Raw genomic sequence first — 13,495 nt, forward strand, 5'->3', positions numbered from 1 at the left:
CCTGTCTCAATACAGGTCATCCACCAGAGTGTCCAAGGGTCCAGTGGCCAGATCTGAACCCAGATTGGAATGGGGCTAGATAATCTCTATTATCCAAATATGCCTGTAGCTGCCCTGCCACCACCTTCTCCACCACCTTTTCCAGAAGGGGGATGAGTTCAAGGTCGGGTTCTTCAGGGGTGGCTGTTCAGCTGCCTATTTCAAGGTGTTGGGAACCATCCCCAACACAGTGAAGTGTTAACCATGGTCCAGATCCAACCAGCCAAGCTCCCTTTGCTAGATTTAATAAAACAAGAGGGACAGGGTTCAAGAGGATATGTTGTCTGGTGTACAGCTGTAAGCTTTTGATATATATCAGGTTGCTTGAATTGAAAGTGATCCCACAACACAATCACAGACTGTGGCAACTGCAAAGGCAAGGTCTGTCTCTAGTTGAGTGACTTTTATCCTCAAAATGTACAGCCAGTTGGTTACAATGGGTCCCCAAGGTTTTACACAGAGGTAGGCCTACAACACAACATTGTCATCTGGACAGTAGTAAACAGTGTCCTTAAATCTCAGTCACTGTAAATTTACAGTTTTTTTCTGTACACAAAAAGCACCTTGACAAAACAACAACAACAAAACCAACTGAGTTATACAAGGGGGTGCTTTTTTGTTCCAGCGTGTGTAACGTCTTGAGGTAAAAACAGGTGGGTGAAAACTGATCTTGTGTTGCAGGTTTAAATGTCCAGACACTTTTCTTTTTGAACCAGGACAAAAAAAAGTGCCTTTTTTATTTTTGCCATAATACAGCTGCTTATTGGGATTTTTAAAAGTCCCATGGTTTTTTTGACACAAATGTGGGCTTTTTCCTGGCACACATCCTTGGTTTGTTTTTTGGGACATTTTACTACTACAAGATACATTGGATTGTAGGTTGGGTAGAAAAGAACATTTTGGTTAAACAGTTTTGTATGTCTGGATTAGGATTGATGCCGTAATTATCAAGCAGCAATCAACATGTAGAGCTGACTGACCTTGCTTCTGAAAATCTGTGAGGCATAACATCAATTTAGAGTGATATCCACTCATATCACCTTCCAAATATCTTGTTTTTGGCATAATGTTATGTATTCTAGCATTTACCAGACTCTAATTACCATCTTGGCTGCTGTTTCCTGCACTATTTAATGCATTACAATTTCATTTTAAGCTGAGGTACTTCTCTCACCCCTTTAATTGCATGTGTCCAGGCAGGATGTAAGTCTGCTGTATTTCTTCTGTGTATTTCAGCCCCTTGGGCATGTACATGCCCGTGTTCTCTTCTGTGGTCTCAGAAACAAACATTCTGGCAGTTTTAAAGAAGAAAAGATTGAATTAAAAGTTTCACTTTTCCACTCTAATGCAGTAGGGAAGAGATGTGATGCAATATTGATCTGTAGCATTTGCTGCTTATATAGAGAATTAGAACATGCAATTTGGAAGTATTTATTTATTTATTACATTTAAACCCCACTTTTTTTCATCATAGAAACCCAAGGCGGCTTACATATGGTACCCACACAGTCTCTCATCCAGGCACTGACCATACCTGACCCGGGGCTAGGCTCATGTGCCTTCAGACCATAGCCTGGGACTAAGTAGTCCTGCATTGTTTCATTACATAACGCAGAGTATCACAAATTTCTCTGTTTATGTTCTGTGATCTGTTTCAAGTGAAAAATAACCTTTACAGTAATATGTGTGCACAAAAGTGGCAGTTCATTTTTGCATATATCCTCCATACCTGATTTTGGTATGCTTGTTTTTATAGTCTGGTATTGATACCTGAATACAAAATGTCACGTAAGAGTCATTTCTTAGATGCAGGAATGGCAAAGAAGAATTGAGTTGGAAGGCAGATTGACTGAAAATAAAATGCATTGGAATGAAAAGTATAAGCGAATCATAGAATAGTAGAGTTGGAAGGGGCATAAAAGGCCATCTGCAAGTTCTAGAATTGGGCTTTGAAGATAAAAACTCATCTAGGGCAGGATCCAGTGTTGAATGAGAGAACTTGCCCCTAGTGCAATTATACTTCTCCTTTTTTGCTTCACCCTAGCTCCCTCCATGCTCCCAAAATTTGCTCCACAGGCTCAGTATCAAAGTTCTAAGTGGAAATAAAGATACAGCTTTATTTCAAAACTATTTCTCTTTAACATGAAACATAGATTTTATATGTGTCACGTTCCAAATATAGTATAACACACAATATAGGGATACATTGGATACCACAATGTTGATTTAACTAGTTTATCAAATTTCCAAAAAACCATTTGAGCAGGGAGCAGCGAGTATCTGTTTCATTGTGGGCAAAACAACAACAACGTGACTGGGAAAAAGAAAAAACCTAATTAGGCAAGCCTAATTGGGTTACCAAGAAACCTTGGAAGAATAGTTGCTGGCAAAGGACTGCCAAGCATTGATAGATAAGGACTGAAATTTTTGTTTTTGAGTTTGAGAACCCTTAACTGCCTGCCTCAACAGGTGCTGATTGCATTTTGTTTCTTCTCCATAGGTTTTTACTCCAGTCCCTGGAAGATTTGGACAACAGTTTACGAAAACTCAATTCCCGCTTGTTTGTAGTACGAGGCCAGCCTACTGATGTTTTTCCAAGGCTCTTTAAAGTAAGGAATAATTATGTGGGAAAAGCTTTTAGGGAAAAGTGAATTTTCTTGTAAATTAAAATTTCATACTCATTCAGCTGCTGCTGACTTTAATAGTGCTGCATTTATTTTCTAGAGTCACATGTATATGTTATGTATCCATGTAGTAAGGGGATTCCTTACAGGTGCCAGCCTGTTCTGTCTTCCACATTGCATTTAGTGGCATCCCCAAAAGTGCTAATGATAGGTTAGACCTTCAGGGTGGCATATGTTCTTGTCTGCCAGTCAAGATGCTGGTGCTATGTCCTGTGCCTTTAAATCAGGGTGGGGAACCTTTCTTCAGCCCAAGGGCTGCATTGCCTTCTGGGCAAAGTTCCGGGGACCACATTCCAGTGGTGGGTGGAGGAACAAATGTTAATTTTACCTCTAGACAGTAGGCTTGTTTGTACACACCCATCCCTCTCTGTCCTTCATGCAGGCAAGCAAGAAGCATTATCAGAGTTCAAAGACGCATTCTAGCCAGGCAAAAACACTCAAGGAGGGTGCAAATCAGGGCTGGTGGTAAGAGGTGTGACCTGGGAGAGAATGGTGTGAACTGGGGAGAGTCCTGAAAGGCCACATTTGGCCCCCAGAACTGAAGTTCCCCATCCCTGCTTTCAATGCTTGTAACTCAACGTTGGAAAGGCTCAAGTCTTACATTTTAATATTTGGGATCCACTCAAGTAATGATGATAAAATAAGCAAGCTTGCAGTTGAAATACATGAAACTGTCAGCTCCCAAACACCTAAGGTTCAAAATTCATGTGTAAATAAATAAGTGGGTCATCATACTAAGTAAATCTGGACCTGTGGGCTGCCATACCAAAAAGGTTAGGAGCCACTGCTTTAGATTGTACATGTACACAGAGGTGTAGCATGAAGAGTTGAGCAAGACAATGCGTATTTGTGTGTGCAGGACTGAGACAGTACATGTTTTATCTTATGATTCTGTAAAGCAGCCTTTGATTTTTTTTCTTTGGCAAATATGTGTTTGACTCCACTCTAAATAGCCACTCCTCTTTTTCAGTTTCATATTGCTATCTTTTGAGTTATTCTCCAGGTGAATCAGCTCTCTTTAGCAACTATCACATCTGACTTAGCTTTTTGCTTTGAATTTGCTTCAATCCCTCTGCAGCTATACACCTATTTGCCAAAAATATTCACCATGTGATATTGTCTTGGTTATACCTAGATCTTGATTTGCATGAAGCAATGTTTGCTGCATCTTGCACACTCATTTAGCTGTGTCATGTTTTTATGGTGATTATGGGATTTTTGCTGTGGCAATCAATAGCATCTCTCACACATTTTGACAGAGAAAATAGGCCATGCTTTTAAAGAGTGAGATGCTGCAAAAAGCTGTAGCTGAGGCTGTAAATGTGCTTGAATTCTTCTGTCTTTGTGATCTTCCACCATATTGACCATTTAGCCTATGATGCATTCATGATTTATCTAGCAACATATAATTTACATGTTCCCAAAACAGGTCTTATGAATAGAAAGTGCTATACTACTATCTGGGAACAAACCTCTGTTGGTTAGGGATGCTTGCTTCATGTTTCTCCCAATTCTTTCCTAGAATTTAGGGGACTGTAGGTCTGCTAACACAACAGAGTTTTCCCTTCCTTTCCTGTCCCCTCACGACCCCTGGGAGCAGATTTTAGGGGTGCAGGAGAGAGGAAAAAAGGAAACAGAAGTCCCTTTGTGGAGCATTGGATACAACCGTGGGTACTTTCTTAGCTCTACCAACACAAGCTACCCAGAAACTTAATCTGGTCAGTTGAGGGGCCTACAATATCAGTAGACCTCTAGTTGCCTCTTGATTCTTCTGAACTCTCTAAATTTTAGTGGGGCTACTATAATTACATGCAAAGGTTTACATAATTTTGTAGACTTTTTTTCAGGATTCTGATTATATTGGCTTTAATTTGGCTGTCTAGAATGTGTAGAACAACGGAATGTGTTGATATGGGATTTGGTATATGAACATTTTAAAGTATGAGGTCTTCAGTTTCTAGTTAGATTCTGAAAAAGCCAGATTATTCTTCAGCATGTTTGCTGACATTTGTGACTGCAAAGCTGTCATTGGTCCATCTGGCCCAACATTGTATTCTGTGACTGGTCTCTCTTGGTCTAATATCTGATCTCCTTTTCACTAGAGGTGCTAGGAATTGATTGTGGAATCTTCTGCTTGCAAAGCATGAACTTTCCCTTGTGGTGATTGCTATAGTTGCAAGGTATTGTGTTACTAGATTGGTCATTGATGGAGTTCAGAATACTGGCAAATTGTGGTTTTTTGCTTAATACGTGTCAAAATGAACATGCAAGTGGGACCTGCAACAATGTTGCAGTGTTTTTACATCCCATAAAGGGAACGTTCCTGGAACAGGAGCCATATAATGCTGTTTGAGGTACACAGAAATAGAGTGGAGTGATTTAAATGATGATTTAAATTTGGAAGTAAAAGGCTGATTTAAATGAAGTTTCTCATGTATACTTCATATGTTCCCTAAACAGTGGTTTGGAAGATGGTTTAGTGGTAAATCTGACCACTAAATCAAGTTAATTTAGAACTAGAGTATTATTTAATAACACCGTTTCATACTACCTTTCATCCATGTACTGTGTACATTTTGCATACTTTCCTTTTTACATGTAGAGAGAATATATTTTAAAATATTCCCATATAGGGTCTGCTTTATGAGCAGCACCCATGGCAGTTTGCAAGTTTAATAGCAATCCTGTAAATGTTTACTCAGAACTAAGGCCCCTTGAGTTAAATGAGGCATTCCCAGTAGGTCGGTACAGTAGGGCCCTGCTTCTCGGCGCCTTGCTTTTCAGCGTTCTGCTAATGTGGTGCCAGCGGGGTGATCTGCTGGAGGGGGGCTGGAGCTCCCTGCACTCCAGCTGATTGCGCCGGAGGAGGGAAAGATCAGCTGTAGCGTGCTACAGCTGATCTTCTCCTTTTCTGGCACGATCAGACTCCCGCTCGAGCTGATCGCGCCCGAGGAGGGGAAGATCTGATCTTCCCCTCCTCGGGTGCAATCAGCGGGTTAGGTTCCAGACCCCCGTGCTACAGCTGATGTGCTTTTTGGCAGTTTGGGGGTCTGGAACCTAACCTGCCGTATGAGTGAGGCCCTACTGTATAGGAATACAACCTGAGTATGGGCATATAAGAACCTGCACAGTTTTGTCTTACATTCTTCTTTCCATTGTTGTTACTTTCTGCTGTACTTGGCCCAGCCCCACTCTTGTACGAAAAAAGGAGAAAACGAAAATGGAGTGCCTGTGATTGATAGGTCAGCACAGGGTTTGACTGTTACTGGGTAGACTAGAGCACTTTATTTTTTATCAGCTGAAGATAAAATGCCTGTTAAGTAGATGGAATGTAAACATTCATATTTGAGAAATGATCAGGTTGGTTCTTTTACATAGAAAATCCTCCTTTAATTCAACTTATTTGATAGAAAGCATTGATTTGATGTAGATATGAACTGTAGGGTTAATACAGCCTTATAAATAAGCCCCAAAAAGTTACTAGCCAGCATAAAGAGGAGGGATTCCTGGTCATGTATGGCTACTACCAGATTAGTTCTGAAATACAAGGGTGGACCTACATGCTTATATCCACATTACTTAATATTAGGAACATAGGAAGCTGCCTTACACAAAATCGGACCACTGGTCCATCTAGCACTGTGTTGCCTACACTGACTGGCAGCAGCTCTCCAGGGTTTCAGGCAGGGGTCTCTCCCATCCCTGCCTGGAGATACCAGGGATTGAACCTGGGACCTTCTGCACGCAACACAGATGCTCCACCATTGAGCATTCCCACTGAGCATGGCCCTTTCCTAAGCATTAATTACCTAGTCATCATTTAAGAGAAATTTAGTGTTTACCATTTTTAAAAATATATATTAAAAATCTATTTTTATTTTTAAGAAAAATATTTTTTGATCTCTTCAGGGGACACCTTTTTTTCCTGTCCACTATGCTATATAGTGCTAAAGGGCTCAAGCTTTGGGCTGGCTGCCAGCCCTAGTTATAAGCGCTTTATTGCTATATTGTGCGTGTGTGTGACAGAAAGCACACTCAGCTATAGCATTAAGAGAAATTTTTAATATGGGGGGGGATGCGCATGCATGCATAGGGCCCTGATGTAATGGTTATCTCCAGGATACCACAAAATATTAGCGGCTCAAACAGGCCATTTCTTTCTCTCTCCATCCATTTTCCTTTGGAAAAAAAACCCTGACACCTTCAATGTTCCTTGGTTCAACTGTCTTCAACCATAGGCTTAATTTATAGACTTGTCAGCTGTATTCATGAGGTGCTTGTGTGTAGGCAAATTGTGTGTTGACTGGGGTTTGCTTTTAGCTCTACTCCCAATACTATATTTGTTTTCTAGAACTGTGTGTTGTGTGCGGTTGTCTGTAAGGAAAAATTAAAACACACATGCTGCTGCTTACACATAGGGTCTCCATGTGGTTGGGACACCAACACAGCCAGGTGTTCTGATTGCGCAGAGCCCCTGTATGTGAGCGGGAGCTCATTGGTTAACATTTCCTTATAGTCAACAGCATTCATTGTGTGATTGTTCTAGAAGTGGATGTGAAATTGGGAGCAGGGGTAAAAGTGCCTACCCCCATTCAACACACAGTTGCCCTACACACAAGTAATTTGTGAATAGGGCAACAGTCTGCCTAGTACCTTTAGATCCTTTTTTACTTCTCTTGGGATGGAATTGAAAGTTGTCCATAGAAAACAATTGAGAAATCGAGGATTTCAGTGTAGTTGTAATTAGAAAGTGCTGTATATCCTGTTGTATGTACACACATACATGCCCAAAAGATGACAGCAGTTTCTGTCTGTGGCATTCAGTGTGAATATGAAATTCATCTTCAGACATTTCTAGAGTGGTTGCATTTGATTAGGTTTTTGCAAACAGAAGAGTCTCTTCTGTTCAGACAGGACTCAGATCTAGTGCAAGATTCCACCAGGAGAAAGGGGCAACACAATTTTCTCCTGAGTCTCCCTGCCCTATCCAGCCTCTGTGCTTCCTCTCTGTGAGCCCAATTCTGCGAGCCCAGTCCTCTGGAGCAGATTTTAAAGGGGGCACAAGGGGCTGCAGGGGGAAGGGAGAAGTGATGAGAGTCACTCCCTTTCCCTCCACTGGTGAACATACCACATGAGCAGAACTAGGGGAACACTATGTCTAGTGGCACCAAACTCAGGAACCAGCTAATGAGATGAGTTACTATAGAATTTTCTTATCTCTATGCTGTCAACATTCTGCAAATCCTAGAGGCGTGTAAGATCATTTTGGGTGGGGGAAATTAATTTATTTTTTATTTTTATTTACAAACTTGTATACTTCTGCATACTTAAGGAGTATGTAGAAGCCACTCTTATTTTTGGGTGTCCCCCTTTTTGCTTCCTGCGTTAGGAAGTGTGGCTGTGTTAGAGGGGAGAGTAACATGAACATTCCCTTTTTGTTTAAGTGCTGCATTGCACACATTTGCTTGTATATTTAGCTCATAATTACTTCCGCCTTGTAATATGTGAGGTAATTTTACTGTGAAAAGATTGAGAGCTAGTACCAATAGCAACTCCCAAGTACTGTTTCCTTAATGTGTGTCATATGGGGTGGAACTATGCGGCCACTTTTCATGTTGTAGAATTGAAGTGAGTGTGTGCTAAATCTTGTATGTTCATCTGTAATGAGTATAATGAGGAATCTGAAGGGAGGGGCTAAGAAGAGCTTGCCTTTACTCTTAAATAGCAAGGTCTTTTTATGTTGTGAGAGAGCAGTGAGAGAGCAGCCACTGTTAGTGGAGGATTTCATTTTGGCATGTGTTAATGCTTATTTTCTAAAACAGGATCATTTCGCTAATTCTGCTTTTGGATTTCTGCCATCCCTCACTGACCTACCTTTAAGTGTTCTCCTCAGATTTTTATGATGATGATATGAGAATGGTATTCTTATTTGTCGTGAGCTTATATTGTGTGATTTCTTACAGGAATGGGGCGTGATCCGTCTTACCTTTGAATATGACTCTGAGCCCTTTGGGAAAGAGAGAGATATGGCTATAGTGAAGCTGGCTAAAGAAGCTGGAGTAGAAGTGATAACAGAGAACTCGCATACCCTTTATGACCTGGACAGGTAAGATACAGAGTATTATGCTATCTGAGGAGAAATAAAACACAGCTGATGAATGGGAGGGGGGAGGAGAATATTTAGAGCAGTGATTCCCAAACTTTTATTCCAATGGCCCAGTTGAAAATTGCTGATTGGCTTGGCGGACCACTTAATGATTTTTCTGCCTGTTTTAGCAATTTAATGCACTGTGCTAGAGGCTGTATGATTTTTAATTGTATTTTTATTGCTTCTTTTATTGTATTACAATTTGTATGCCTTAGATTTCAAATTGTAATACAGTTTGATATAAAAATGAAAGAAGTAGTAAAAATTGAATTAAAAATCAATATAAATATTTAATGCAAACATGCTGCGGACCTCCTGAAAGAAGATCACAGACCACTGGTGATCCATGGGCCACAGGTTGGGATCCCCTGATTTAGAAAATTGATTGGTGTTTCAGTTCATCCTACTGTGGTCCCATAGGAATAGAATATCTCAATTTTCATATTAAACGCCAAAGAGGAAAAGAAGAAATTGATCCAGTATTTTAAAACTGAGCTCAGTATATTGCTACTACTGCAAAGTGCTATACAATAAGTTACCTTTGCTGCAGGCATGCAATCTACTACAGACAAAATGTTAGGAAAGGAGTGGATGTGTACTTTGGATGCTGCACTGGCAGAAGATGCATGGGACATGGGTTCATTGTGTCCTAGAGGTATGGGGCAAAGAGACCTGCAAGTAGTTCCGTCAGACTGCTCTGATTTCTTGGTCTTTACTAGACATACCTTGTACACTTTCAGTCTTTCAATCACAGTTGCTGTGTTCGTTTTTTAAATGAATCATGATTCATTCATTCATTTCTCTCTCACACACATACTTACTCTCACTCTCATACCCCTGCAATCTCTAAAGTCCAAGCAGCAGCACTTAACAATCATTGTCATCGCAGTTGTACAGGTGTACATCTTGCATATAGATATTAACCTGAGTTGCAAATTTGTTAACATGGTAGCTGTAATTTCAAATTTAAACAGGATTATCTTTGGTGTGGCATGTCCAGTACAACGTTAACTTGGATCCTGGCATGTCCTCTACCAGTAAGGTTCTGTTTTATTAACATGTTTCCCAGTCTGTCCAGCTTTTTGATTCTTGAGAGGGTGAAGCTATTCATTCTGTAGATGGAACTTCATGCAATACAGTCCACGTGTTTTCTCTTAAAGTCATGGCCTAGTTGCAGGAAAATGCTTTCTCCTTACCCTGCTTGTGCAGTGCCACTATTTTGTGAGCTTCTTAGTTTTTAAAAATGCTTTGGAGACTCTATACTCTCCTCCTATGTATCATGAGTGTACTCAAATGTATTTTAAAGTACCAAAGAGCAGCAGTGCTTCTCCTTATCAGTGCTGTACGTTTGGTGTCTTTAAGAAGCTATGTTCTTTGGAAGCACATCTGTAGCCAATCTTTTTAAAGGGAGCAATCGCAGTAAGCCATACCTCCTCTCCCTCCCCCCATTATGAAGTGTTATCCACACTGTTACTTGGGGTGTGTATAGTCAGTTAAACCCCCTCTTTACCACCACCCCACCTTGTTGCTGATTGAGTGCGTGCTGCAATTAGAAAAAGTGAAAGCTGAGGCAGTATGTTACAATATTAGTAAATGTGCTAGTTTTCATGCGTGGTTTTATGATTTTTCATTCACAGTGGCGGTGTTTACTTTTACATACAAACTATGATATATAATCATAGAAATTAACCTAGGCATGCTTTGGGCTCCTATACCCCTCTTCTCCCTGACATAGTTGCAAGATCTAAAAATGCACATGAAATATCCTTGCAACAACCGCAGAGTAGGTGGGGCATATTAAGCCCAAGGCTCACCAAGACTTCTTCCTTTGATGATAAATTACTGTTATTGTTACCCCACCCCCACCCCAAAAAACTCCAGCCATTCTGGGCCTTGTTTTATAACTCTTGGGATTTTTTTCTTGCCCAGTATTAGTACAGTGTTCTGTTTCAGTCACTAAGCATTTTACATTACTTCAACGTATGGTAACTTCAGTTCAGTTTTTTAGGAGTTACATTTGTACAGTGAGTATGTGTGTGTTTGCAGTATGGTGGTTAGACTTTAAATAAGTGTTTGTGATGCTGTGTGTGACTTGTACAGTGGATTTCTCTTTGCTGTGAACTGTTCTGTATAAATTTTGGAGCCTGAATTATGTGTGGAGAAAGTTATCATACTTTGGATGCATCATGAGAAGACATGATTCACTAGAAAAGACAATAATGCTGGGAAAAACAGAAGGGAGCCCCAGGCTATGGTCTGAAGGCATGCATAAGGCCAGCTCCCTGTTGAAGCTAAAGAGGGTCTGGTCAGTTCCTGGATGGGAGACCGCTTGGGAACCATACGTAAGCTGCTTTGGGTTTCTATCACAAAAAGAAAGGCGGGGTATAAATGTAATAAATAAATAAGAGGAAGGCCAAACAAGAGATGAATTGATTCCATAAAGGAAGGCACAGACCTGAACTTACAAGATCTGAACCGGGTGGTTCATGACAGATGCTGTAGGAGGTCGCCGATTCATAAGGTCGTGCTAAGTCATAATTGACCTGAAGACACATAACAACAAAATAGCAGAAAAAATTCATCAGCTAGATCAACCATATGAGAAAGCTGGCTTGAATACATAGCATGAACTTAGTTACTTTTCTTTATGTGCAACCTCACAGGGTCTTTTAGAGGTATTTAAACTGCTTCCTAGTTTACTACTGTCAGAAAGAGTGTATTTTCTCTAGAATCTAGACATTTCTTCTTTGTAGACTGAGAGCTCTGTGAAAATGGGGTGACTGAAGTGCCTTGGGCAAATTCTACAACCTGGTGCATTACTGAGATAACTCCTTGTTAGTGCTAAACATTCAGTAAAATTGGGGAACTTCCTGTAATTGATGACTGGCTTTATTTCATCAGTTGCTGAGAAGCTGCTTAGAATGCATATACAAGAGTGTAAAACAATCCTTTTGCTCACTGTTTAAATGTAGAATTTCTGTTGATAGGGCAGTGAATGCCTGTAAGGACAGAAACCTAATGGAGGGGAAAGAAGAAGATTTCTCTGAACTACAGTGGTCTTGTTTGATGGCTTTGAAAGGGGAGAAATCACGTGTTGTATGGCCCTCGCTTTCTGTCTTTTACATGCTCAAGCATTTCTTTTCCTGAAAAAGGAAGTTTTTTCCCCTAAAGAGCATTCTTCTTTTTAAATCTCTATTTGATTTAAACTTGATTTTCTGTTGTTGGTTCATTTTCAACTTGTGAGAATAAGATTTATATTTTAAGGTGAGGAAACTTCAGCTGAGAAAAATATGCCCAAGACCTCCTGTTGAGCCTGGCAGAGCAGGGGGTTTCACCTGTGTCCAAGACCAGTATTCTGTACAGCTGGACTATGCTGACTCTCAGTATGTGACCCCGTTTTACTGACTGAGTCAGTTTCCCAAACCTTCACACTTCACTCTTGTTCACACAGTTGCTTCTGCAGAGAAAATATAGTCTGGTTTCTGCGGAGTGCCTGCCTCAATACATAGGGGGGATTGTTGGTTACTTTTAGAAACAGAAGAAATACTGTTAAGCAAAGGGCTGCCTTCTGCTTTGTGGTTGCTGTGCGTTGTTTGGAAGCTAGGTCACAGAGCCGTGCATGTGAGTGTGGCTCTATAAAAGCCTTGGTGGCGTGGAGCTCCTCCCCTTTACATGTGCAGACTGTGGAGGAAAGGCAGGCACATGGCTTTTGCTGAAACATTAGACTGAAAGCCCAACCCTTTTGCATAAATTGTTGACTGGGAGGACGTGGCTGCTGGCTTCTGTAACTACTAGTACACAAGCTGAGCAGATAAGCCAGCAACTTGGCTCTCGCTGTCTCTTTAACTCTTCCCATCCTGGCTTTTGAGAGACTTTAGTTCTGTTCTGAAGGCTGTGTTTTGCCAGCGAAAAGATCTGTTGCTTCAGAATCTTTTTAGCTAAGTGTTCTTTAACAGAGAGGGTTCCCTTTTAGAATTGTATTAGGAACCTGATAATTGCAAATAGCTTGCATATTTAGGCATAACCTGATTCCCTGTGGTGGGTGTCTGGATCTCAGACTGTTCTGATGGTTTAACAGTCTGCTTTGTATATTGTATAACTTTGAGGAAGCCATTCTACTTTGCTGGAAAACATAAATATTCCTAATCTGTGTTTTACTTCCTGCTGAGGTATCTAGGGTTCATCCTTAAATTAGAAGAGTAGCATGATTGGCACTGGTAGCATAAATAATCTGGGCTCCTAAACCACATAGGAAACCATAGTGGGCTGCTCATTGGAGCGTCCTGTAGGCTACTGGGCCAGATTTAAGAATTTAGTATTGTTTTATTAAAAATCCTCAACAATATGGACCAGGATATCTGAGAGATAGCCTTCCCTCTTATATAGTGGTGCAGTCATCAGAGGAGATGCTTCTTGTGGTGCAGCATGCCCCCATGGTCTGTAGTAACGCAGAACAGGGCTTTTACTAATGTAACAGGCACAGCGTTAACTCCCTTCTGGTGGGTATCGGACAGGAGCTGACACTTCTGGCATTTTAGCACCTGTTGAAGACATTTTTTCCACCAGCCTTCCTAGAAGGATAGTTTTGGTCTGGCCACTGTTAATTTAGGAACAGTATGAAGTT

The 13,495-nt window shown here is 40.7% G+C and overlaps 1 protein-coding gene across 3 annotated transcripts in view; it reads left to right on the forward strand.

The window, feature by feature from the left end:
• The window catches only part of CRY2 (cryptochrome circadian regulator 2), a 49,946-nt gene that overhangs the window by 6,765 nt on the left and 29,686 nt on the right, over positions 1-13,495 (forward strand). For all 3 annotated transcript variants that reach the window (XR_009760658.1, XM_061610855.1, XM_061610856.1), the window contains exons 2-3: positions 2,540-2,648; positions 8,687-8,829. Coding sequence is in view for 2 of the 3 variants with exons in the window: in XM_061610855.1 (XP_061466839.1) it covers positions 2,540-2,648; positions 8,687-8,829 (252 nt within the window). In the remaining variant the exon portion in view is untranslated. The remainder of the gene's footprint in view (positions 1-2,539; positions 2,649-8,686; positions 8,830-13,495) is intronic.

This window comes from Rhineura floridana, chromosome 2 (genome assembly GCF_030035675.1).
Source record: "Rhineura floridana isolate rRhiFlo1 chromosome 2, rRhiFlo1.hap2, whole genome shotgun sequence".
NCBI lineage: Eukaryota > Metazoa > Chordata > Lepidosauria > Squamata > Rhineuridae > Rhineura > Rhineura floridana.